At 37.4% G+C, this 27,975-nt stretch overlaps 1 protein-coding gene across 2 annotated transcripts in view; it reads right to left on the bottom strand.

The window, feature by feature from the left end:
* The window catches only part of LIN28B (lin-28 homolog B), a 121,016-nt gene that overhangs the window by 44,307 nt on the left and 48,734 nt on the right, over window positions 1–27,975 (bottom strand). For both annotated transcript variants that reach the window (XM_060030588.1, XM_060030589.1), the window contains exon 3: window positions 4,377–4,561. In XM_060030588.1, the coding sequence (XP_059886571.1) occupies window positions 4,377–4,561 (185 nt within the window). The remainder of the gene's footprint in view (window positions 1–4,376; window positions 4,562–27,975) is intronic.

Below are 27,975 nucleotides of genomic sequence, written 5' to 3' on the forward strand. Positions count from 1 at the left end.
AAAAAATGAATTAAATAAATTTACAGGATAAAAACTCAATATACAAAAATCAGTTAATTTTTATATACTAACAACTAGCTATCAAAAAGGAAAATTAAGAAAACAATCCCATTTATAATTGCATGAAAAAGAGTGAAAATCCCTAGGAATAAATGTAACCAAAGAGGTGAAATATCTATACACTAAAAATTACATGACACTGATGAAAGAAAATGAATAATTTTTTAAAAAATTGAATAAAACACAAATAAATGGAAAGATTTCTGTGCTCATGGATTAAAAGAATTAATACTATTAAAAAGTCCATATCACCTAAAGTGATCTACAGATTCAATGCAATCCTTACTAAAGTTACAATGGACTTTTGCACAGAAATAGTACAAACAACCCTAAAATTTGTATGTAACCACAAAAGACCCAGAATAGCCAAAACAATCTTGAGAAAGTACAAAAATCTGGAGGTGTCACACTATCTGATCTCTAACTGTACTTTGTAACTGCACTACAAAGCAATAGTACTCAAGCAGTAATCAAGCATTTGGCATAAAAACAGAAACATAGATTATGGAACAAAACAGAGAGCTAAGAAATAAACTCACACATATGTGGTCAATTAATTTACAACAAAGGAACCACAAATATACAATGCAGAAAGGATAGTCTCTTCAATAAATGGTGTTGGGAAAACTGGAGAGCCACGTGCAAAGGACTGAAACTGCACTACTACCTTACACCATACAGGAAAACCAATTCAAAACATTGAAAACTTGAACATAAGACCTGAAATATAAAACTCCTAGTAGAAAACATAAGCCTTAAGCTCTTTGACAACGGTCTTGGCAATTATTTCACACCAAAAGCAAAGGCAACGAAAGCAAAAACAAAAGCAAAAAACAAATGGAACTGTATCAAACTAAAAAGCTTCTGCACAGCAAAGGAAACAATTAACAAAAAAGGGAACCTATAGAGTGGGAGAAAATATTTGCAAATTATCTATCTGATAAGGGGTTAATATCCAAAGAATATAAAGGATTCATACCAGCGAAAAGCAAACAAGCAATCCAATTTAAAAATGGGCAGAGGCCATTTACAATCACATCAAAAAGAATAAAGTACCTAAGCATAAATCTAACTAAGGAGGTAAAAGATCTGTAATCAGAAAACTATAAGACACTGATGAAAGAAACTGAAGAGGACACAAACAAATAGAAAGACATACCACGTTCATGGATTGGAAGGATTAATATTGTTAAAATGACCATAGTACCCAAGACAATCTACAGATTCAATGCAATCTCTATCAAAATGCCAATGGCATTTTTCACAGAACTAGAACAAATAATTTTAAAATCTGTATGGAAACACAAAAGACCCTGAATAACCAAAACAATCTTGAGAAAGAAGAATTGAACTAGAGGAATCATGCTCCCTGACTTCAGACTATACTACAAACCTACCATCAAAAGAGCATGGTACTGGCACAAAAACTGACACCTAGATCAATGGAACAGGAGAGAAAGTCCAGAAATAAACCCACACACGGTCCATGAATCTATGACAAAGGAGGCAAAAATACACAATGGGGGCAAGACAGTCTCTTCAGTAAGAGGTGCTGGGAAAACTGGACAGCAACATGTAAAACAATGAAATTAGAACATTTTCTCACATCATATACAAAAATAAACTCAAAATGCATTAAAGACCTAAATGTAAGACTGGAAGCCATAAAACTCCTAGAAGAAAACACAGGGAGAACACCCTTTGACATTAACTCTAGCAATATTTTTTTGGATCTGTCTCCTAAGGAAACAAAAGCAAAAATAAACAAATGGGACCTAATTAAACTTAAAAGCTTTTGCACAACAAAGGATACCATTGACAAATGAAAAGATAACCTACTGAATGGGAGAAAATATTTGCAAATGATACGATTGAGAAGGTGTCAATATCCAAAATATATAAATAGCTCATACAACTCAATATCAAAACAAACAAACAAACCAAACAATCCCATTAAAAATGAGCAAAATACCTGACTAGACATTTTTCCAAAGAAGACATACAGACTCACCATTGCTAATCATCAGAGATATGCAAATCAAAACCACCATGAGATGTTACCTCACACCTTTGTGGAAACTGTTCAAAGTTTTAAAATATATTACAGATGTATATAGCATTTGTATATAGTATTTTACTTAGAGTAATGCCATCAAGGTCCAACCATGTTGCCACAAATGGCAAGATTCCATTCTTTTTTATGGCTGAGTAATAGTCCATTGTGTGTGTGTGTGTGTGTGTGTGTGTGTGTGTGTGTGTGTATGTATGTATGTACACGCACGCATATATTTCACAAGCTGAAAAAGATACTTAGAGAATGTGAGATAACAGGAAATATATATTGGTCTTTGCCCCTGGTTCCTGGCACAGAGCTCCTAAAACCCTTGTAATTTCCTAAGTGACAAGAACACTAGAAGCACCTCTTTTTCTAATATCAGTCTTTGACCTCTATTCTTGACACAGGGCTCCTGAAACCCTTGTAATTTCCTGGGTGATAGGAGGGTCTTCTGTTCTAATGAGGTGACACTGGGTGGGCTCCTGGATGGCTCCTGAGTGAGGGCTGATCACTGGAAAGACCAAGCTATGATTAGAAGCTTGGAATTTTCAGCCCCACTCCCAGTTTTCTTGAGAAGGAAAAGGGGTTGACAATCAAGCCTATGTGATGAAGCCTCTGTAAAATCCCCAAAGTACAAAATGCAGAGGGCTTCCAGGTTGGCAAACATATCCACATTGGGAGGGTGAAGCACTCCAGCCCACTGGGAACAGAAGCTCCTATGCTCGGGACCCTCAAGACCTCACTCTATGTACCTGTTTATCTGGCTGTCATCTGTATCCTTTATCTGCTGTTATCATAACCTTGATAAACTGGTAAATGTAAGCATTTCCCTGAGTTCTGTGAGCTGCTCCAGCAAATTAAACAAACCTGAGGAGAGGGTCGTGGAAACCTCTGATTTGTAGCCAACTCAGACAGAAGTTGCAGGTAACCTGGGTTACTTGCAACTGGCATCTGAAATGTGGTGGGACAGCCTTGTGGGACTGAGCCCTTAACCTATGGGACCCGACATTATCTCCAGGTAGACAGTGCCAGAATTGAGTTAAATTGTAGGACACCCAGCTGGCATTGTGGAGAATTGCTTGGTGTGGGGAAAAACCTCCACAAATTTGGTGACCAGAAGTGAAGCAGTCTGTGTAAAAGTAATGGAGACACACAGGAGAGAAACATAATATGGAAGAACTGAGTTCTTCCCAGCATAGGAAAGAGGAAAACTGAGATTTTTTTTCTAAAGAGAGAAGTTAGAAATCAACAATAGCAAATGAACATCTCAGTGGAAAATAAGCAAAGGACAAGAAACATGCAATTCACAGAAGAAAAAAATAAAAATGAAAATTAACATATAAAAATATATTTAACCTTAGTCAAAGGATGCAAAGAAAAAAGTAAGCTGCATTTCTTAACCTATGTAATTGGAAAAGATTTAAAAGATGACATTATTCAATGAGCAGTCTCAATTTTAAAGGGGTTGTACATTGGCCCTAACCAATTCTGAAGAGCAGTTTGGAAATAGATATCAAAATTTTTAAAGTGCATTGTTTTTGATCCAGATTTTTTCAGTACTAGGTATTTATCCCTTATGATATAATCAGACAATTTAAAAAAATGTACATATAAGGATTCTTACTATGGTGCTACTGATAAATTTAAAATACTGGAAACAGCCTAAATTTAACAATTAAATTAATTTAACATAGCCTTATTTTAAATTTTGGTACATTCACACAGTGGGAATTTATGCAGGTGCTGAAGACTAACATTGAATGTTCCACCATACACTTCTAAGTGAAAACAAATGCAAGTTTCAAAAATACTGCATATATATTATGATTCCCACCTGTAGTTAACATTTCCAGTGATTTTTTCATATATGAATTTTCTGTAGTGAGTTATCTTTTCAAAACAGACAAAATAATAAACGTATTTTCATTTGAAAAAACAGGTGAGGTGTTAAGATGTACAGAGGGGCACCTCTGTCTGTTGGGAACTTCAACTTCCCATTTGTGGTCTCTGAACAGTCTGGTGGAAATAATGGTTGGGAGACTGTCTAGTGTGCAATACTGAAGGCTCAGTTACGTATATTCTGCAGAGAGTTCAAGTTGCAAGATAGCCTATATTTCTGATAAATTCGATTCAAATACTCAGTGGTTGCATTTTATTTTATTGTGGCTAGACTTAATAACATAATAAAAATATAAATTAAAATTTTAGAAATCTTTTCCAAATACAATAAACTCACAGGCTAACAAGGTAAAATGATTACCTGTCTCCCTTTGGTTTTCTTTTTTGTAGTGTCTTCCCTTTGGGTCTTCTTTCACTTCCTAAGCAGGGGCTCCCACCAGGTCCTGTTACCCGTATTGATTCAAGGCCTTTGGAAGATTTTTTAAATGTGAACTCCACTGGTTCTCCTTCTTTTAGGCTTCTAAATCCTTCCATGAATAATTTGCTCTGAGAAGAGCAGGGGAGGGAGACAGAGAGAAAGAGAGATCATGATTATTAATGCTTTATAAATTATCTCTGTGATTTTAAGATTAACACAGCAAGATATCCCCAGTTATTCACTGCTAAGTATAAAATCTTTTTTTTTAAAGTTCAGTGAAAGGCATACCATTTAAAAGTTTCCTGTTGTAATGCTGGCAGTGGGAGAATAAACTAATACCGTTTTTAAAGGAATTTGGCAATACTTACAAAAATTTTAATGTGTATATTTTTTGACCCAGCAATTCCACTTCAAGTACTCTCCTATAGACATACTCACACAAAGGTCCCTCCACCCCCATCACACACAAAAACTTATATCAAAATTCACTACGGCACTGCTGCCTGGTAGAAAAATTACAGCTACCCTAAGGTCCATCAATGGGAAACTGATGAAATAAATGATAGTAGAGGTATGTAATGTAACACTACTGAGCCATTAAAAGGTCTATATGTATTAATGTGGGGAAGATAAACATGTAATACTGATGAGTAAAAAAAGTAAGGGTAAAGAACAGTGTGTCTACCATAACACCATCTATGTAGAGAAGTGTTTAAAAGATACATGTTTACTTATGTAGCAATGGGGTCTGGAACAATCGACAGCAAATCATGAACAGTCATTTTTCTCTAGTCCTTTTTTGGGAAAGTGGGGAAGCTTCTGGATACACACATCATTGTGTTGTTTGAGCTTTTTTGTAATTTGAAAGATACTTAGTTTTTACCAAAAAAAAAAAAAAAAAGTTTCCTGATTGGAAAAGTGTAACTTTGGTTACAAATAATTGGCTCTTTCGATCTAACTCTTCATAAAAGTCAATGCGCCAATTCAAACTATATTAAAATAAGTAAATCATTCTAATTTTATTTATTTCTTCAAATCCCCTTGTGTACATCTTAGAGATCTAATTTTGAGTACGATGTAGTTCTTTAGGACTTTTCTGAATTTGGGGTCAAAAGGAAGCAAATCTGAATATAGTAGGTAGGAGACCCTGGTTCAAGTCCAGTTCTTTAAGAAAACAGGCATGCAACTTTGAATGGGTCATTTCTCTCTTTTCTGTTTAATCTGTAAAATTAAGGAATTTGAGTTTCCCCTCATGTGTTCAAAGGAACAATGGTCCTGAAAAAGCTTCCATGAAAAAAGGATCTGGTGGTCAAATAAGTTTGTGAATTGCTACACCTAGTTTCTTCTTAGTTGGATCATATTAGCATATTAAAGTCTCTGAGATTTCATACCCTCCCCAACCTCCACTGAAATAAAAATCTTGTTTAACTGTGTTTAACTCAGGAATTTCCCGACCTAATTGATCCCAGAGACCTTTCTTTATAACTACAGATGACTAACATACTTAGGGAAATGCTGGACCAGAAAAATCTCCACCCTTCCCAAGTCCATGACTCTAAAGGTAGGTAAATAATTACATATAACCAAATAATTACATGGAAAAGATAAAAACAACACTTCAAATTTCAATGCAAAAGGAGACTCTTCATTATGAAAGTAATACGGCACATGAAAACAGGGGTTTCAACCAGTTTCTAGTGCAGGTCGTCTGACACTGAGAAAGCCTGCACGGGGAAGTGTAATTTGGCAGCACCTTTTCTGCTCCCTGATGCTGTGTAGGAATTAGAGAAAAAAAAAATCACAACTGCCTACATGCTGTAAAATTTTTTTTAATTATTGTTTTTAAAGCTTTATATAATATTTCCAAATCTTCTATTTTTTTCTCCTAAGCTCTCTCCTCACTAATTATAAACAGTCCTTTGCTTTCATTTCCTTTCTGACTCCCTACTCTAAAAAGTGCAGATTATCAAATCAGATGAAGTGGCGCATAGGGTCAACTACTGCAATTAAGAGAAGGGAGGGATAGCAGTTTTAATTAGAGCTATCATATGTTCATGCTTTGTTTCTATAATCAAAATTCTGTCACTTATTTCCTCATAGTTCCTAGTGTACTGGCACACTTGATTTCATTTTCCATTATTACAATTTTTGATAGGTATCATTTGTAAGTGAACTGCATTTCTGAATCTAAAGTAAAATCCTGCTCTCTGGCTATTCTTCACGATATTCTGAAAGAATACTTTTTCCCCCATTCTGTCATATACTCCCCTCCTTCCCCAAATGAGTACATAAGGCAATTTAGATTCACAGTAATTGACAATAATAATAATAATATCCGTAAGAAACTATAATGGCTTTGCAAGAAAAGGACAAGAATTCACAGAGAATATTCTATCTTTGCTATTACACCAAAATTGCTGCTACATAAGTGGGAAAGATTTGTTAAAGGTGGGGACTTAGCTTATTTTATTTCTTCACAACAATCAACTTCTCTCCTTGCCTTGGCAATTTTTATTAAAGGTGCCCCCATTTTTCCAGTCATACTGGTTCCAATCCTTAGTTTTACCCAACCATTTACTGAATCAGGTGCATTCTTACTTTCATCGGCCCCAACCATTTCATTGGATTGCCACTGCCCTACTTCTGGTCCTAACTATTTCCTACCTGGATGAGTGTAATAGTTTCTTCATTGCTATTTCAGCATCAACTCTCCTCCCTACTCCTTAGCATCTTCCACACCTGCATATCTTCTCTGAATAAATCTTAGCCTGTTGGTCTCCTGTCTCAAAAATCTACAATACTTCCCTTAAATTGTAGGTAAGACCACTCATAATGTTACCTCTAGGTATATTTTCCACTTCCTTTCCCATTACTCTAATAAAGCTGGCTGACTCGTACTTCCCTAAGCACATTTCACGTTTTCTCATCTCTGTACTCCAACTTAGGCTGGTGGGGATGCATTATTCTCTTAGTCATAGCTGTCTATCAAAATCTTACTCAAGATTCAAGGCATAATTCATAGGATCCTTTTTGCAATCATCCTCAATTGCCCAAGTTGGAAATTCCCTCCTCTTTCACTTAATCGATTCTTGTATATAGTTTTTATAATACACTGCTGCGTAATGCAGATATCTGTGTATGCCTTACTTTTATTTGCTCTTTTGGATTTTTCTTCTCCTGAAGGTCAGGGACTGTGATATATATCTTAGTATTTCCCAAAGGACTTAGCCTAATGCCTGCAAACAACTATCATTCAATAAGTACGTAAAAGAATCATAGATTTAGCATCAGTAAGATCATTAATCATTATTTAGTCCAACTCTCACTTGAAAAAAAAAGGTGGACTGAACTCTAAGAGGTTAAGTTCATGTCAAGTCAAATTTCCCAGCTCCTACTTCTGCTACATAAAATAACTTCTACTTTTAGTGTCAAGGTGACACTGTGCATGATACCTTTGGAATAAAATGCTGATAGGATTATAATGGTTCATGGTAATAACGTTATTCTCTGACTCCATTCAGAAGTTAATATGGATCTATTTTTCTTGTTCTTCCTTCTTCCAATATTCTCTAATCACTCTCATTGCTATGCCTCACAATTCATGACGCTCTGCCTATGAGAACCAAGAATGCAGATTTATGTAGATTTTTGCCCAATCTACGTGTAAGACTTTCATAAGGGAGACATTTGGTGTTTGGGCTTACATTGTCATCTGCAACATTTGTTTGGACAAAATAGATTTTGTTTCTACAATTTATCTTCTACAGGAAAGAATCGCAATTACTGAATGAATAAATGAACAAAGGAATGACCAAATGATTGTAGAAGCATTTAGAAGCTGCTGACATGCCTGCTAAGATATCAGGTACTTACAAAGGGGACAGGCCAACTTTGAATGTGCACATATTAAGTTAACTCATCTAACACCTTTAATTTGTGTTCCTCTTCCTCCAACCAAATAAGGCTCCCCTTTCTCCCACTTCCCTTTATTCCAAAATTTAAAATTCATTTTGGAAAAAATTTATTTCAGAATTATAAAAATACTGACTCTCAATTTCCTTGCTATATTCCTTTTCCTCCTCCCAATCATTTTTTTTTTTTTTTTTTTGCGGTACACGGGCCTCTCACTGCTGTGGCCTCTCCCGTTGCGGAGCACAGGCTCCGGACCCACAGGCTCAGCGGCCATGGCTCACGGGCCCAGCCGCTCCGCGGCATGTGGGATCCTCCCTGACCGGGGCACGAACCTGTGTCCCCTGCATCGGCAGGTGGACTCTCAACCACTGCACCACCAGGGAAGCCCCCCCCAATCATTTCTTTTATTTATTTTTATTTATTTTGGCTGCACCACGCAGCATGTGGGATCTTAGTTCCCCACCCAGGGATCGAACCTGCGTTCCCTGCAGAGGGAACTCAGAGTCTTAACCACTGGACTGCCAGGGAAGTCCCACCTCCCAATCATTTTTAAATGACTTTCAAAGAATGACAGGAACATGGGAGTCAAACGACAGTGGTCCAAATACTAAACTTTATTTGCCAAGTATTCTACCCGAGGTTCCCATTAGTGATGAGATTACTTATCTCTTTTGGCACGTCTTTTTTTCTCTCCAACTCGATTAGAAAACCAATAAAGTGTTGCTACAGTTTTATACTTGATTCTCCTTAGAAGTAAGAGTATATTTTCTTCTCTAGGAAACATAAGCTGACTTCCAATTTAAGATGGCAGGCTGGATAAACATGTCTCATGTTCCTCTTTAAAAGGCATCAAAACTACAATAAAATAATAAAAAGAAATAAATTCACAATAAGGAAGAGAATAAGGGGGATGCCATCAAGAGAAAGCAGACTTCAAGAAATTTCTGGAAGTTAGAAAGACTGATGACTGGTCAACTGAGTTGAAGGAGCCATAGCCTAGGAAAGCTAATAAAAGGAGCCGCAGAAGTAGGAACCAGCATTCTTAGCAGAACTCAGAGAGACTGTGCTGAGACACTACATGTACAACGAAAACAGAAGGATTAATGGAAAGTTTGTATATGGACTAGATGCCCGTTTCATTTTCCCACCCCTATTCCCACCTACACATGTGAAAACAGGCAAACAATACCCCAATGCAAATAATGTGAGGCCCTTCTCTTAAGAGACTGAAGGAAGTATCTAGACAACTTGTGAAAAATTGGATCCTACACACAAACCTCTATTCATTCCGACAATTAGGAAGCCACAGGTGCAAGAGCTGTCTCCCTACCCACTCAACCTTAAATCATTCCTATCCCTCATTCTTACCCCACATTCACATACCTGAAGGGTCAACCAAGAATCACAAAACACGCAGCATAATGAAAAAAGCCAAGATAAATGAGGGAACAAAAGAAATTTTATCCACCACCTAATTAATATCTCTACAGATATTTGAGACAATATCAATAAAACAAGAACAAAAACAATCAGAGAATTTTAACAATACTCTCAGACAATTAAAAAAAAATTGAGTTGGAAATAAAAGTTTAGAAAATCTCTCGGCACATAGGATAAATGGATCCCCTCAAATGAAATATACCCAAACCTTGGATTAGAGGTCCTGGGAAAGAAAATACAGAAGATGGAGGAGACAAATTATTAGTATTAAATGAATAGTATGAGAAAATTTCCCAGAGCTAAAGGGAATGCCAAGGAGAGGCCTATACTGGGTGAAGCATATTTTATGGAATACATATTATGGAAGCTTTTACACATGAGGTACATTTCTCCTTGCATGAAGAGAGAGTGAGATTTCAATGGAGAGTGAAAACAGTAATCCAAACTGAGCTAATGGCTTAACCTTATGCTTGTACAGCAGGATACTTAGCAGATATCTGGGGAAGGGAAAAAGCTTACTTTAAGTATATTAGTGTGAAGAGGGTGACCATAAATGAGGCTGGAAAATGCAAGTTAGAGCCAGAAAATGGAAATTATTTATTGATATCTTAAGCATTTTATTCTGTATAAAATAAACACCTACTGATACGTTTTGCTTTCATAAGTTGCAAGATCAAATCTGTGTTTTAAAAAAATATCACCTTTTTGGCAATACCATGGATGCATGGAGACATGAGGATTGTATGTCTGTTACAGGGGATGCCTGTTACAAGGTAACTGTCATAGTCTTAGCAAGAGATGGTTACAAACAAACTAAAAATGAAAGGAGGAACTGGTTTTGCAAAATACATTCTGAGCCATACATATCACCTGCTATAAATTATTACTTGCCCCACGGAAAAATTTATTGGTAAATGGATAGTGATGTTGTACAAACATCTTTGCAAGACTGCTCCAAGTGCTTCATCACAGAAATGATTATCTAACACTGTCGGCTGGAAGACAACAACACTAAAAATCAAAATCTGGCATTTTTTTTAACCACCACTCCTTGAACAGGCCAATTGATACCTCTTTTTATTTTTTTAACATCTTTATAGGAGTATAATTGCTTTACAATGGTGTGTTAGTTTCTGCTTTATAACAAAGTGAATCAGCTATACATATACATATATCCCCCATATCCCTTCCCTCTTGCGTCTCCCTCCCACTCTCCCTATCACACCCCTCTAGGTGGTCACAAAGCACCAAGCTCATCTCCCTGTGCTACGCGGCTGCTTCCCACTAGCTATCTATTTTACATTTGGTAGTGTCCATGCCACTGTCCCACTTCGTTCCAGCTTACCCTTCCCCCTCCCCATGTCCTCAAGTCCATTCTCTACGTCTGTGTCTTTATTCCTATCCTACCCCTAGATTCTTCAGAACCTTTATCTTTTTTAGATTCCATATATATGTGTTAGCATACGGTATTTGTTTTTCTCTTTCTGACTTACTTCACTCTGTATGACAGACTCTAGGTCCATCCACCTCACTACAAATAACTCAATTTTGTTTCTTTTTATGGCTGAGTAATATTTCATTGTATACATGTGCCACATTTTCTTTATCCATTCATCTGTCGATGGACACTTAGGTTGCTTCCATGTCCTGGCAATTGTAAATAGTGCTGCAATGAACACTGTGGTACATGTCTCTCTTTGAATTATGGTTTTCTCAGGGTATATGCCCAGTATTGGGTCTATGGTAGTTCTATTTTTAGTTTTTTAAGGGACCTCCATCTTGTTCTCCATAGTGGCTGTATCAATTTACATTCCCACCAACGGTGCAAAAGGGTTCCCTTTTCTACACACTTATTGTTTGTAGATTTTTTGATGATGGCCATTCTGACTGGTATGATGTGATATACCTCATTGTAGTTTTGATTTGCATTTCTCTAATGGTTAGTGATGTTGAGAATCCTTTAATGTGTTTGTTGGCAATCTGTATATCTTCTTTGGAGAAATGTCTTTTTAGGTCTTCTGCCCATTTTTGGATTGGGTTGTTTGTTTTTTTGATATTGAGCTGCACGAGCTGTTTGTATATTTTGGAGATTAATCCTTTGTCAGTTGCTTCGTTTGCAAATATTTTCTCCCATTCTGAGGGTTGTCATTTTGTCTTGTTTATGGTTTCCTTTGCTATGCAAAAGTTTTTAAGTTTCATTAGGTCCCATTTGTTTATTTTTGTTTGATACCTTCTTGATAGTTGACTTACTCTAATGATAACAATAGACTTAAGTGATTCACTTCATTGTTAGGCAGAATAATAAGAATATAATTAAAATTAAGTTGTAGAAGAATTTCAGTCCAATAAAGCTGGGTGATACAGATATGTTAGAAAAAAAAATTCTGGAATATCAGGTAATATTAGGAGGCTAAAGAGCTGAAAATTCAAATATATTCTGCTTTTCAATATTTTAATATATTTTTCTGAGAAAGAGTATTTTTTTCTAAGGTATCAGTGGAAAGATATACAATGAGTGAAGGGCAGTTAATTAGTACACAATATGCAGCAGACATATTACATAATATACATGAATAATGGTTAAGACTCTTAAGGACTATATGCTTTTTTAAAAAAAATAAACTTGTTTGTTTGTTTGTTTATTTATTTATGGCTGCGTTGGGTCTTCGCTGCTGCACACAGGCTTTCTCTAGTTGTAGCGAGCAGGGGCTACTCTGCGTTGCAGTGTGCGGGCTTCTCATTGCGGTGGCTTCTCTTGTTGCGGAGCATGGGCTCTAGGCATGCGGGCTTCAATAGTTGTGGCACGCAGGCTCAGTAATTGTGGCACACAGGCTTAGTTGCTCCACAGCATGTGGGATCTTCCCGGACCAGGGCTCGAACCCGTGTCCCCTGCATTGACAGGTGGATTCTTAACCAATACGCCACCAGGGAAGTCCCCAAGGACTATATACTTTTGATCTACATGTCAAGATACCCCAGGAATCATTAAGCCTGAGGTATGTATAAGAACACAACAAAAATATCACTGGACTAGGTATTAGGAGGTCTGGGACTTTAGTCTTGGCTCCAACAACTAATGTGTTACACAACGATAGACAAATTGCTTACAGTTGGGTGGGTCTCCTTCTTTTCTTTCTGTTATAGAACACAAGTCTCTATCCTTTCTTAAAATACGTATTTTTAATTCTATGACTTCACTCTATGTAGACAGAGATCGAAATGAACGAGTAACTATTTTTTAGTCAATGCTAAAATTTCCCTTTACGCGTTCTCGAGATTTTAGTCCTTACTTAACTCAAATCCCTTAAGAAAATAGAAGCTAAAAGAAATATGGTGGCCTGGTAGAAGTCAATGTTTACTGAGCTTTATGTAAATAGATAAAATCCAGTTTAGCCCCAGTCAAATTACTAAATTTCACATAAATAGGATTAAAAATAATGAGATTTTTATACTTTTCTTGATATTGAAGTAAATCCTAACTAAGTCCCTTCATCTGGCCTGTACTTCAAAACTGAGAAGAGTACACTAAAACTGGCAAAACTGCTGGAATGGTATTTAAAGTGACATAATGGAAAGCAGGCAGGGATTAAAGTTGGATTTCAATACTGGTTTGAATCCTAATCCTACTACTTACAACCTCAAACTGCATGACCAGAGACATGTTAAAAAACCCTGTGCTCCAGTTTCCTTATCTATCTACTGGGGATAATAATATCTTCAAGGAATAAAAAATGTCTACTACAGTTATTGCTAGATTCTAAATAATTAATATAAAATGCCTAGAACAGTGCTTAGCAGACTGAGTAGCAGCTCAATAAATGGTTTATACTATTTTTGTAAGTATCCAGGTCTGCCTATGGGAGAGAGGTAAGAGAAAACAAACAGGTTCAAGAACCTATTAAAAACAGGCACTGTCTGCACTACAGTAAAACAGCATGGTACTGGCACAGAAACAGACATATGGATCAATGGAACAGAACAGAGAACCCAGAAATAAATCCACATACCTATGGTCAATTAATCTTCAACAAAGGAGGCAAGAATATACAATGGAGAAAAGACAGTCTCTTCAGCAACTGGTGTTGGGAGAGCTGGACAGCCAACGTAAATCAATGAAGTTAGAACGCACCCTCACACCATACACAAAAATAAACTCAAAATGGCTTAAAGGCTTAAATATAAGACACGACACCATAAAACTCCTAGAAGAGGACGTGGGCAAAACATTCTCTGACATAAATCATACCAATGTTTTCTTAGGTCAGTCTCCCAAGGCAATAAAAATAAAAGCAAAAATAAACAAATGGGATCTAATCAAACTTATTAGCTTTTGCACAGCAAAGGAAACCATAAACAAAATGAAAAGACAATCTACAGACTGGGAAAAAATATTCACAAACAATGCAACCATCAAGGGCTTAAATTTCCAAAATATACGAATAGCTCATACAACTCTATAACAAAAAAAAAACAACCCAATCAAAAAATGGGCAGAAGACCTAAAGAGACGTTTCTCCAAAGAAGATATACAGATGGCCAATAGGCACATGAAAAGGTACTCAACATTACTAATTATTAGAGAAGTGCAAATCAAAACTACAATGAGGTATCACCTCGCAGCAGTCAGAATGGCCATCATTAAAATGTCTACAAATAATAAACACTGGAGAGGGTGTGAAGAAAAAGGGACCCTCCTACACTGTTGGTGGGAATGTAAATTGGTGTAGCCACTACGGAAAACAGTATGGAGGTTCCTTAAAAAACTAAAAATAGGGGCTTTCCTGGTGGTGCAATGGTTGAGAGTCCGCCTGCCAATGCAGGGGACACGGGTTCGTGCCCCGGTCCAGGAAGATCCCACATGCTGCGGAGCGGGCTGGGCCCGTGAGCCATGGCCGCTGAGCCTGCACGTCCGGAGCCTGTGCTCCGCAACGGGAGAGGCCACAACAGTGAGAGGCCTGCGTACCGAAAAAAAAAAAAAAAAACTAAACTAAAAATAGAGTTGCCATATGACCCAGCAATCCCACTCTTGGGTGTATATCTGGAGAAAACTTTAATTCGAAAAGATATATGCACCTGCTATGTTCATAGCAGCACTATTTATAACAGCCAAGACATGGAAGCAATCTAAATGAATGGATAAATAAGATGTGGTATATATATGGAATACTGCTCAACCATAAAAAAGAATGAAATAATGCCATTTGCAGCAACATGGATGGACCTAGAGATTAAGAGATTATCATACTAAGTGAAGTATGTCAGACAAAGATAAATACCATATATCACTTATATGTGCAATCTAAAATATGACACAAATGAACCTATCTATGAAACAGAAACAGACTCACAGACATAGAAAACAAACTGACGGTTACCAAAGGGAAAAGGGGTTCAGGGAGGGATAAATTAGGAGTTTGGGATTAGCAGATACAAATTGCTATATATAAAATAGATAAACAACAAGGTCCTACTGTACAGCACAGGGAACTATATTCAACATCCTATAATAAACCATAATGGGAAAAAAACCCACAGGCACTGTCTGAATGCTTTCATTTGATCCAACCTACCCTTACCCCTGACACCCACTTGGCAAATGTCTGCACATTGCTGAGTTTCAGTTTAAACACGATCTCATCTTCAAACTCTTTCGTGACATTCTTGAGCAAATATAGGTAATTCTTTTTAATTATACATGGTATACTTCACCATTATAACACCTACCATACTGTAATTTTTCATTTACATCCCCACATCTAAAACCATCCCTGAAACACAGCGGGTGCTCAGTATATATTCAAGGCAGAGGAAGAGAATCAGGGTGGTGGGGAGCAAAGGAAAGAGGTGGGGAGGAAGGACAAAGTAGTGTGACTTTGTCTCTTCGATGAGGACACTGAGAGGTCAAATCTGATTAATGGTAGAGCCAGGACTCAAAGCCAGATCATTTGACACCAAAAGCCCTTGTATACCATGATGCCTAGTGTAACATTCTCCAGAATATTTCAATTGTCCCTCAACACCAAGGTCTCAACATTAGGTTTAGAATTCTGAAGCTGCAGGCCTCTGGCAGACCTCCCTACCCAACTCATGCTCACCTTTTACCCCTTAATTGTTCTGCTTAACTCTTATTAAAAATTTTCTGTAAAACTTCTTAGCTGATACATTGAATTGTAAGTATTCGACCCTTTTATTGTTGGACATCTTATTTTTATTGCGTTCCTTTGAAAATTAGAAGTACTTAATACATGATGGCTAAATTAAAAAAAATTTAAATATCACAATTGAATCTAACGTTCAATGATATTCATATTTCATCAAACTGAAAGAATTCTACATTTCTTTTATATATTAGTAATTATTATATTATATATTATAGTACATATTTAGATTAAGTATATATTATATATTTAGATATAATTATATATACATATAAAAAAACACTTCTAAGGGCTTCCCTGGTGGCGCAGTGGTTGAGAGTCCGCCCGCCGATGCAGGGGACACGGGTTCGTGCCCCGGTCCAGGAGGATCCCACATACCGTGGAGCGGCTGGGCCTGTGATTTATGGCCACTGGGCCTGCGTGTCCGGAGTCTGTGCTCCGCAGCAGGAGAGGCCACAGCAGTGACAGGCCCCCAAAAAATCCACTTCTTAACAAATGGTGCTGGACCAACTGGACATTCACATGCCAAAAAAAAAAATTCTACACAGTCCTATACCTTTCACAAAAATTAATTCAACATGAATCATAGACTTAAATTTAAAACACAAAACTATAAAACTCCCAGAAGACACCACAGAAGAAAACCTAATGACCTTAGGAATGATGAAGACTTTTCAAATACAACACCAAAGGCATGACCCATGAAAAAATAACTGATAACCCGGACTTCATTAAAATTAAATACTTCTGCTCTGCAGAAGACAATGTCAAGAATATGAGAAGATAAATCATTGACTGAGAAAAATATGTGCAAAAGGCACATCTGATAAAGGACTGTTATTCAAATATACAAAGAACACTTAAAACTCAACAATAAGAAAATGAACAACCTGATTAAAAAATGGGCCAACGGGGCTTCCCTGATGGCGCAGTGGTTGAGAGTCTGCCTGCCGATGCAGGGGACGCGGGTTCGTGCCCCGGTCCGGGAGGATCCCACGTGCCACGGAGCGGCTGGGCCCGTGAGCCATGGCCGCTGAGCCTGTGCTCCGCAATGGGGGAGGCCGCAGTGGTGGGAGGCCCGCGTACCGCAAAAAAAAAAAAAAAAAAGGGCCAACGATCTAAACAAACATCTCACTAAAAGAAGATACAACGATGGCAAATAAACATATGAAAAGATGCTCCATATCATATGTCATCAGGAAAATGTAAATTAAAATGAAATATGATTATACACCTATTAAAATGGTCAAAATCTGGAACACTGATAACACCAAATGCTGCCAAGGATATTTAGCAACAGGAACTCATTCATTGCTGGTGGGAATGCAAAACTGTGTAATCACTTTGGGAGACAGTTTTGGCAATTACTTAACAATACTAAACATACTCCTACCATACAATCCAGCAATTGCATGTCACTCCTTGGTATTTACTTAGAGAAGTTGAAAACTTATGTCCACAGAAAAACCTGCATACTGATGTTTAGAGCAGCTTTACTCATAACTGTCAAAACTTGGAAGCAACCAAGATGTCCTTCAGTAGGTGAATGGATAAATAAACTGAGGTACATCTGGACGACAGAATGTTATTCATCACTGAAAAGAAATGGGCTATCAAGCCATGAAAAGACATGGAGGAACCTTAAACGCATATTATTAAGTGAAAGAAACCAATCTGAAGAGGCTACATACTGTCTGATTCCAATTACATAACATTGTGGAAAAGGTAAAACTATGGAAACAGTAAAAAGATCAGTGTTTTCCAGGGGTCTGGGGAAGGGTGGCCGATGAATAGGTAGAACACAGAGGATTTTTAGAGCAGTGAAAATACTCTGTATGATACTATAACAATGACACATATCCTTGTTCATTTGACCAAACCCACAGAACATGTAACACCAAGAGTGAATCCTAAGGTAAATTATGGACTTTGGGTGATTATGATGTATCACTGTAGGTTCAACAACTGTAACAAACGTACCACTCTGGCAGGAAACGTTGATAATGGATGAGGCTATGCCTGTGTAGGAGCACTGCGTATATGGAAAATTTCTGTACTTTTATCTCAGTTTTGCTGTGAACCTAAAATTGCTTTAAAAAAATAAAGCAGTCTTAAAGGGCATAACTTAAGATGTCATGGATATAAAAATGATTTTTTTAAAAACATATTGCTGATTTTACTCAAAGTGTGGTAGGATATTAAGTCTATGTATATTACCGAAAGTTTAAGGATGTACACTGCAAACCGAGACAAGTATTTCTCAACCTGTTTTTCATCATCCCCTCATAAGGAGACTTTTTTCTTACTTGCCTCCCCCACGGAACTTTAATAACACTGATATACTGAATGTTTACTTATGTACTGTGGCTCTTTACAGGGCCACAAATTACTATAATATCTAGGATGGTTTTTGCCCTTACCCTTAAAAATAATTTTCACATTCTTATGATAACCTCTTTGAGAAGGCAAGCCTTAGGGCAACTCCTAAAAATAATACAAAAAGGTATAATTAAAAAGCCAACAGATGATTTAAAATGGAACTTTAAAAATATCATACTAAGACAGAAGAAGGCAGAAATGGAAGAAAACAGGTATCAAAAAAACAAAACCAGTGGGATAAACAAAAAACAGCAAAGTGGTAGATCTAAATCAAAGCATATAAATAAATACGTGTTAGTTCTCCAACTAAAACACAAACATTGATAGAGTGGATAAAAAGGCAAGATCTGACTATGTGCTATTTACAAAAGAACTACCTTAATACAAAGACACTTGAAAAAAACTACAGGATGGAAAAGACATAACATGAAAACAATAAGCAATAAGAAGGCTACAGCTTTGTTAATAATAATAAAAGTGACTTTAAGACAGAGTACTACCAGAAATAAAGAAGGGCAATTCAAAATGAAATAAAATACAGCAATCAAAAATCTTAAAACATAGGCTTTAAGATTCTTACTTGTCAGGTATATACAGAGCTCTGAAATGCATAAATCAAACACTGACAGAATTAGAGAAACAGACAAAATCCAATCATAGTTGGAGGTTTTTTAATATGCTACTCCCAGCAGTTGATAAAACTAGGGGAAAAAAAATCACTCAGGACAAAAAGAAAATCTTAAAACACATAATTAACCACTTTGCCCTAATAGACATAGATATAGGTATGGATATACAGCTATAAATAGATATAGATCTCACACACACATATATAAACTACACCCATCAACTGCAAGATACAATTCTTTGCAATTCCACATGGCCCATTCACCAAAACAGTCCATAAGGAGGGCCATAAAAAAACAGTCTCAATACATTTTAGATGATCTTACAGAGTATAGTCTCAGGTCAAAACAGAATTAAAATAGAAAACAATACTGATTAAGAAATAGAAAGGTAAATAAATGTAAATATTTGCAAGTAAACAAGATCCTTTTGATTAACTTGATAGATTAAAGAAATCACAAAAAATTTGAAAAATGTTTTATATGAATGATAATGAAAAATACAACATATCAAAATTTGTGGAATGTGGTTAAAACCAACCATAAAGAAAAACCTACAGATGTAAATGCTTATATTAGAAATAAAAGAGAGGTCGCAAATCAGTGTCATAGGGTTTCACCTTAAGAAGTGAGAAGAAAAAAGAAAATCCAAAGTTAGTAAATGGAAAAAATAATAAGAGCATAATTCAATAAAATAGGGAAAAATAGAAAAAACTAAGAAACCCAAAAGTCAGGGCTTTCAACAAAACTGATAAGCCCCTAGGTAGACTAATAAGAAAAATAAGAACACAAATTACCCAAAGCAGGAACCGAAGAGGGTCTAGCAATCTTACATGGAAAGGCTAATAAAGGAATATTATGAATATTGCCAATAAAATTGATGACCTAGGAGAAATGGACAATTCTTTGAAAAACAGGACTTAACAATCAAAAGAGAAAATAATAACTGAAAATAAAATTCAGCAAAAACTCTCAACAAACTAGGAACAGAAGGAAACATCCCAATCTACTAAATGACAAGTATGGAAAAGCTAAAGCCAGGGACTTCTCTGGCAGTCCAGTAGTTAAGACTCTGTGCTGCCAGTGGCAGGGGCGTGGGTTTGATCCCTGGTTGGGGAACTAAGATCCCGCTATGCCACATGGCACAGCCAAAAAATAAAAATAAATAAAGTGAGCGTTAGTTTAAAAGAAAAAACAAAACAAACAAAAAAAACCTAAAGCTAAATCAAACTTAATAATGAAGTATTAAACACTTTCCTCCTCAGATTGGGAATAAGCAAGGATGCTCATTCTCATCGTCTCTATTCAACATTGTGCTGGAGGTTCTAGCCATTGCAGTTAGGGGGTGGGGGATGGGAGGCAGAAATATATATTGGTCTTCATTCCAGTTTCTGACACAGAGCTCATAAAACCCTTGGAATTTCCTTAAGGTGTCTTTTGTTATATTGGTAAGGTGACATTGGTATAGCATCGTAGGAGGGAGGCTGGTTGCCAGGGAAACCAACCTTGTGATTAGAGGGTTGGAACTTTCACTCCCCACCCCTCTCATCAACCTCTGGGGATGGCAGAAGGGCTAGAGGTTGAGTTCAATTGCCAGTGGCCAATGGTTTAATCAGTCATGCCTTTGTATTGAGCCTCCATAAAACCCAAAAGGTTGGGTTCTGACAGTTTCTGGTTTGGTGAACATGTGGAGGTGCTAGAAGAGTGGTATGCCTAAAGAAGGCAGGGAAGATCTGTCCCTCTTCCCACATACCTTGCCCTATGAGTCTCTTCTATCTACTTGTTCCTTAGTGATATCCTTTTATATTAAAACAGTAATTTAGTAAGTAAAATATTTCTCTGAGCTCTGTGAGCTGCTCTAGCAAATCAAGCAAAACCGGGGGGTGGGGGGTGGGGTGGTCATAGGAGCATCTAATCTTTTTTTTTTTTTTAATTTATTTTTGTTTGCGTTGGGTCTTTGTTGCTGTGTGCGGGCTTTCTCTAGCTGTGGCAAGTGGGGGCTACTCTTTGTTGCAGTGCACAGGCTTCTCATTGCAGTGGCTTCTCTTGTTGCGGAGCACGGGATCTTGGCATGCAGGCTTCAGTAGTTGTGGTCGTGGGCTCTAGAGCGCAGACTCAGTAGTTGTAGCGCATAGGCTTAGTTGCTCCGCAGCACGTGGGATCTTCCTGGACTAGGGCTCGAACCCGTGTCCCCTGCACTGGCAGGCGAATTCTTAACCACTGCACCACCAGGGAAGTCCAGGAGCCTCTAATCTAACAGCCATTCAGTCAGAAGCACAGGTGACAAGGTGGAACTGGCATCTGAAGGAGGGGTGCAGTCTTGTGGGACTGAGCCTTTAACCTGCCTTTTACCTGGGATATAATGCTATCTCCAGGTAGACAGTGTCAAAATTGAGTTGAATGTAGTACACCTAGCTGGTGTCACAGAATTGCTTGGTGGTATGGTCAAAAAAATCCACAGATTTGAACTGGAGTCAGAATCTTATGGAAGAGTTAAAACTCTCATAAATTGTTGGTAGGAGTATAAAATGGCAGATCTACTTTGGAAAAAGTTCTGCAATTTCTAATAGACTTAAATATATACCTGTCATATGGCCCAGTATTTCACTCTTAGGTGTTTACCCAAGAGAAATGAAAACAGATGTCCACCCAAAGACTTGTATGCAAATCTTTACAAGACTCTGGATAACAGGTTTATCCATAACAGCTAAAACCCAGGAACAGGGTAGATATCCCTCAGTAAAAGAACAAGTAAATAAGTTGTGCTATGTACATATAACAGAACAATACTGAGAAATAAAAAGGAATGAATTACTGGTATATATATCACAATACCTGTCAAGAACTGTAAAGGGTCTTTTATCTTACCTCAAATGCAAGCTAAAAAATGAGCCTGCTAAAATTTCAAAGATGCTGGTAGAAGGCACAGTACTACAGATTCTGAGACAAAGGACAGTTTACTATTCAGAGCAACAGTAGTAACCAGAGTATCAGCTTCTTTATGCTGGTTCTACAAGCCCCAATTCCCACAGGGTGATGTGAAGAAGGTCAAATAAAACTTATACACAGTGGGTTGCATTATAAGAGAGGAACACTGACCTTAGGGAACCTGAATTTTTATAATGGGCAGTAAGCATTGCCCTTTACACTGGAAGGAAACACTGTCTCTATGTTCCAAAGCTGTTTGCTATATAAATATCCATGAAAATATAGCCTAGGACAAAGGAGAGTCAGTGCCTCATGCATAAAACACGCAGCAATCTGGGAGACCCAGGGAAAATTGTCTCCCAACAGTACTGAGTGAAAGCAGTTCTATACAAAAAAGTACAAAATTGACTAGGAAGGACATAAGGTATCCTTCTGGAGTAATGATAATGTTCACTGTTTTAAGAGTGGCTAAGGCAGGTTACAAAAGTGTAGTCATTTGTCAAAGTCATTGAACAGTGCACTCACAGTTCATGCATTTCACTGTATATCAATTTTACCTCAAAAAAGATACTGGGGCTTCCCTGGTGGCGCAGTGGTTGAGAATCTGCCTGCTAATGCAGGGAACATGGGTTCGAGCCCTGGTCTGGGAGGATCCCACATGCCGCGGAGCAACTAGGCCCGTGAGCCACAACTACTGAGCCTGCGCGTCTGGAGCCTGTGCTCCGCAACAAGAGAGGCCGCGATAGTGAGAGGCCCGCGCACCGCGATGAAGAGTGGCCCCCGCTTGCCACAACTAGAGAAAGCCCTTGCACAGAAACGAAGACCCAACACAGCAAAAATTAATTAATTAATTAATAAACTGCTACCCCCAACATCTTCAAAAAAAAAAAAGATACTGAACTCTAGTTAATGATATGCATGCTGAAGGATTTAGGGGGGAGTGCACTGATGTCTGCAACTTCTTTTGAAATGCATTAAAAAGACAGATTAATGGATCTACATTAACAGATATAGAGTTAGGTGAACAAACAAGTAAGGAAAGTGTTAACTATACAATCTAGATGTTGCATATAATGGTTTACTGTTAAAATTATTTCAATTTCTTTATGTTTCAAATTTTTCATTTAAAAATACTATAAAAAATACACCTTTGAAAAAGAGATACTTTGAGTGAGAGATATATTGCCATACTTAAAAAAAATTAAGTGTTAAGTTGAAATTAAAGTTATCATTATTAGGGCTTCCCTGGTGGCGCAGTGGTTGAGAGTCCGCCTGCCGATGCAGGGGACACGGGTTCGTGCCCCAGTCCGGGAGGATCCCACATGCCGCGGAGTGGCTGGGCCCATGAGCCATGGCTACTGAGCCTGCGCGTCTAGAGCCTGTGCCCCGCAAGGGGAGAGGCCACAACAGTGAGAGGCTCGCGCACCACACACACACACACACACAAAGTTATCATTATTATATTTATAAAGTATTTAATAAGACCAGATTGTATATGGCACTATATTGGACATTACCAACAAATTTTATAAAATTAAATATTCTAGTGACTTAAACAATCTGACATTTCATATTATTTATATAATTGGAAAAGGGGAGAAGGTGGATGGTGGGGAGAAAGAGCTAGAGATGAATAAGAAATAATGAATACAAACATGAATGGAACTGAGAATAAATGAATATAAGAACTTTGGAATGAATTTGGAGAATTATTTTCAGACTCTACATTCTGGGCTGGTGGGCTGCTGCCTGAATTTGAAAGGCAGCAGAAAGGTGATTTAGACAACAGCACAGGAGAGCAAAGATCCTGAACCTAAAGAGAACAACTGATAGAGGGATCCTGCTCTCCATTTTAGCATATTTTCTGAGAGGAATTACACTTGATCCTTTCCTGCAAGGCAGTTTCTGCCCTCTGCATGGAGCTAATTTGGCTCTAAGAACAACAGTATGCTATTCACCCTATATTACAATGATCGTTGATGGGGATGATGGGTAACAGAGATGAATCAATGAGAAGGGCATCCACTTTCCCTTTAGAGCTAAGGAAAAAATGAGGAATTTCTCAAGCTGCAGAGATGATGACAAAAACTCCAAACTTACCTTTTTTGGGTTTATCCAATGGAGAAAAAAATCAGTAACTCAGCTTTCCACAACTCCCCTCGCTCACACCCATCTGAGGCCCTTTGAAAGAATAACTCTTATACCTTGCTACTTAAAAAACTCTGGAGTTCAGAGAAATGCTTCAGTGATTCTACAATAATTGATCTGAATTCCTATTTTTAAATATGCTTTTAAGTATCTTAACATCTATAACATACAACAATCATATTAGACACAAAATTAAGTCAGTAGAATGCCTAACATGTTACTCGGCACCACCAGGTTTACACTTTTTTTTTTTTTTTTTGGTTCAGATTTCAGAAGTTTCAACTGGTATTTTTCAGTGCATATATTAAAACTTGCGCTTTTAATTTAAAATAGTACAGCCCTCCATTACTCTTTCATTAAAGCTTCTGGCTTGTTCAAGGCCACTCACAAAAAAATCAAACAAGTGCAGTTACTACTAGAGCACATGTGATATACACAAATGTGGCAAGACCCAGGCATACAATATAACTGTCAGCTGTTTATTAACAAGTGAACACATAAAATGTTTTGTTATAATATCTTAAGAGTTCCACTTTAGCTGAATATCAATGTGTGTGTAATGTGAAAATAACTACTTTTAAGCTAAAAAGAATTCTCTATTTCTTGCCTAAAAGTAGGACATTTCAAAATAAATGTGTTGAAAAAGAATATATACATAATATATCTGAATCACTCTGCTGTACACCTGAAACTAACATAACACTGTAAATCAACTACACTTGAATAAAAAATAATAATTAAAAAAATGTGTAGAGTCTTTAGACTCAAGGCAAAACAAGTTCCATTATGCTAATAACAAATTGTTCTACTGCTTCCACTATGTGAAGAGTGCCCAAAACTTTCATATAAAATCATCACTCAAAGGCAAGCAAATACTATAACATTACTTGGTGCTGGGGTACTCCTTTTTGAAAATAAAACTTGTTTATACATGTATTTCAAATAATGAAATTGAGCAAAGTGTTTGTATGGTCATTGTCACGATACAATGTCATTTTCAAATACAGAATGAAAATAAAGCTATTAATTTATTTTTAGAGTAAAATGAACAACTTAGTGGTTTGGAAAACAAAATTATATCATTTAAAAAAACTACTAAATTGAATATTTGGGGAAAACAGTCATGGACAGAGAAAAAGCTTACTGACTTAGCAATGTGGTGTCACAATGTCACTGGGCTTACAAAGATAACATCAGCAAAAAAATTAAAACAAAGTTTGAAATAATGCGTAAAATAAAATAAATGCGAGTGAAATTTTATCTGGCTGAAGGGTATTAAGATATTTGAGGTATTTTTTATATGACAACATACAGTAACTTATAATTTTTAAGAAGATATATTTTAAAATATACATGTTTATTTTCAACTAAGAAAGACCATTTAAGTTAACTGAGGAATCGTGGTTGTTTAAAAATTTAAAACCTCCCCATTGGACATTTATAATTCAAGAATCAAAGCAGTTGCTAAATATTGCCAGTGATTCAAGACAGAAGCAAAAATGTCCTACAATTCTGTCAAGCTTCTGAATCTGTTTCTTTTTTGAAAGAAATAAACTGCTACTGAGGAAAATAGCTCCCATCTTTGACAGAATATTAGTGGTTTTATTTTTACTACATTTATTGAACACAGTAATTTTCAAGAAGTTGTCAGGGGTGAGTGGCAGTTCTTAACTCATATACCCATAGACTTTGAAGCTGGAAAAGAACTTAGACATCTCACTCTTGAAAGATACATCTATTGCAAAATCCATTAAAACAGCAAGAGCATAAAGAAATTACAGAATATGCGTAAGTGGAGTACGATTGTGGTAGCTATTACAGCTGTTACAAACATTCTGGTTGCTCACTCCCTCAGGGCAAATGGTAGGCTTGCACTTCACCACTTTTTTTTTTTTTTGTGGTACGCGGGCCTCTCACTGCTGTGGCCTCTCCCGTTGCGGAGCACAGGCTCCAGACACACAGGCCCAGCGGCCATGGCTCACGGGCTCAGGCGCTCCGCGGCATGTGGGGTCCTCCCGGACCAGGGCACGAACCCGTGTCCCCTGCATCGGCAGGCGGACTCCCAACCTCTGCGCCACCATGGGAAGCCCTTCACCACTTTTTAAATTAGGCATGGCCATGTGACCTGCTTTGGTCAGTGAAATGTGAGTAGAAGTGGCTTACATACCTCTGGGTAGAAGTTATAAGAGCTAGTGCCCAATCTGCTGTTAATACCTATAACTGCCTCAGCAATCAGAGAAGGAAGTTTCATGATAGAGTCTCCATTAGCCTGAGTCCTAAAGTGAGGAGCATGAGTACAGGGTCCTGTAGATCACACTGTACATGTGAGAGAGATAAAACTTTAATTGTGTATACCACTGAAAATTTGAGGTTGTGTGTTACCAAAACATAATTTAGACTCTCCTGCATGGTACAGAAAAAGGAATCTAGAAGTGAGTTGTGGCCATACCCAAAACCTAAAATATCTGCCATTATCTTATGGGCTGGCAAGCGGGAGACTAAATTATACTAGAAGGCAATCCATGCTATGTGGTGTCAAAGCATTTAGTAAAATTGTCCCGTAACAAAACATCTTGGTCACTCTTAAGAATGGAGAGCCAAGAATCGCCTTTCTTTCAACATGGGAAAAGGAGCCAACATAAGCAAACAGAAAAAAAAAAAAGAGAGTCTGGAGTAAATAGGACAAGTACGGAGAACAAAGCTTAAAAAATTGCAATTAGGGCTTCCCTGATGACGCAGTGGTTGAGAGTCCACCTGCCGATGCAGGGGACACGGGTTCGTGCCCCGGTCCGGGAAGATCCCACATGCCGCGGAGTGGCTGAGCCCGTGAGCCATGGCCTCTGAGCCTGCGCGTCCGGAGCCTGTGCTCCGCAGCGGGAGAGGCCACAGCAGTGAGAGGCCCGCGTACCGCAAAAAAAAAAAATTGCAATTAACATCCTCAGATAGATAAAAGATTATATTGCATAAATGAAACAAGTCAGGGTTCTCCTGAAAACAAGAAAGAGCTCTTGGAAATTGAATATATGATTAGAGACACTGAAAATTCAACAGAAGTGTCAGAAAATTGATTAAATACTCCAAAAGGGCACAAAGACAAAAATGATGAACAACAAGAGTGAAAAGTTTAAAATACAGCATTCTCCCGTAGGAGTTACAAAAAGAAAAAACAAGGAGGCAAGGACTTTGAGAATAGTTCTAATAACAGAAAGACATGAGTTTTCATACTGAAAGGATCAAGTCATGTAAAAAATTAATTTAAAAACCTGGCACATCACTGTGAAACCTCAGAACAACCCAGGTTGGTGGGAGAGGCGTGACTTAAAAGCTTCTAGGGAGAAAGAAAAGCAAGGTGGAGTCTTATAAAAAGGAGTGAGAATCAGAATGGCATCTGACTTTTCAACAGCAAAAACAGACACTAGAAGATGAGAGAAGAATATTTTCAAATGTGAGGGGAAAATATTTCCATATAAATTCTATACCTAGCCAAACTAACAGACATATGGAGTCCTGAAAACGTACTTCCTTAGTACTCTTTCTTAGGAAGAAGTTTATGGATGTGTTCCATCCAAACATGGAATAAAAATCAAGAAAGATGAAGACATGAGATCCAGAAATAGTTAAGAGGCAAAAAAGTTCCCAGAATGAGAGTTTAAAAAAGCATGGGACAAGAGCTATTCAGTAGGCCTGAACAGAACAACAGGGTTTAGACTGGAGCAAGAGTGTGGTAAACTCCAGGAGGGATGCTCCAAGAAAGAAGAAATGAAACTGGCAGACGATCTGAGATATTTGAAGCTATGGAGTAGCTTTCCAGGTCTGTTGAATACTTTGGAGACATAGTAATGATACATATATAATAAATTAAGAAAAAAGCAATTATTAACTCTAAAAATTGTTTTTAAAATGGGAAAAATCACAGTACACTGTGATTCCTCTGTTAACAACTTTTATGTT

The sequence above is a fragment of the Delphinus delphis genome, chromosome 14 (assembly GCF_949987515.2).
Source record: "Delphinus delphis chromosome 14, mDelDel1.2, whole genome shotgun sequence".
NCBI lineage: Eukaryota > Metazoa > Chordata > Mammalia > Artiodactyla > Delphinidae > Delphinus > Delphinus delphis.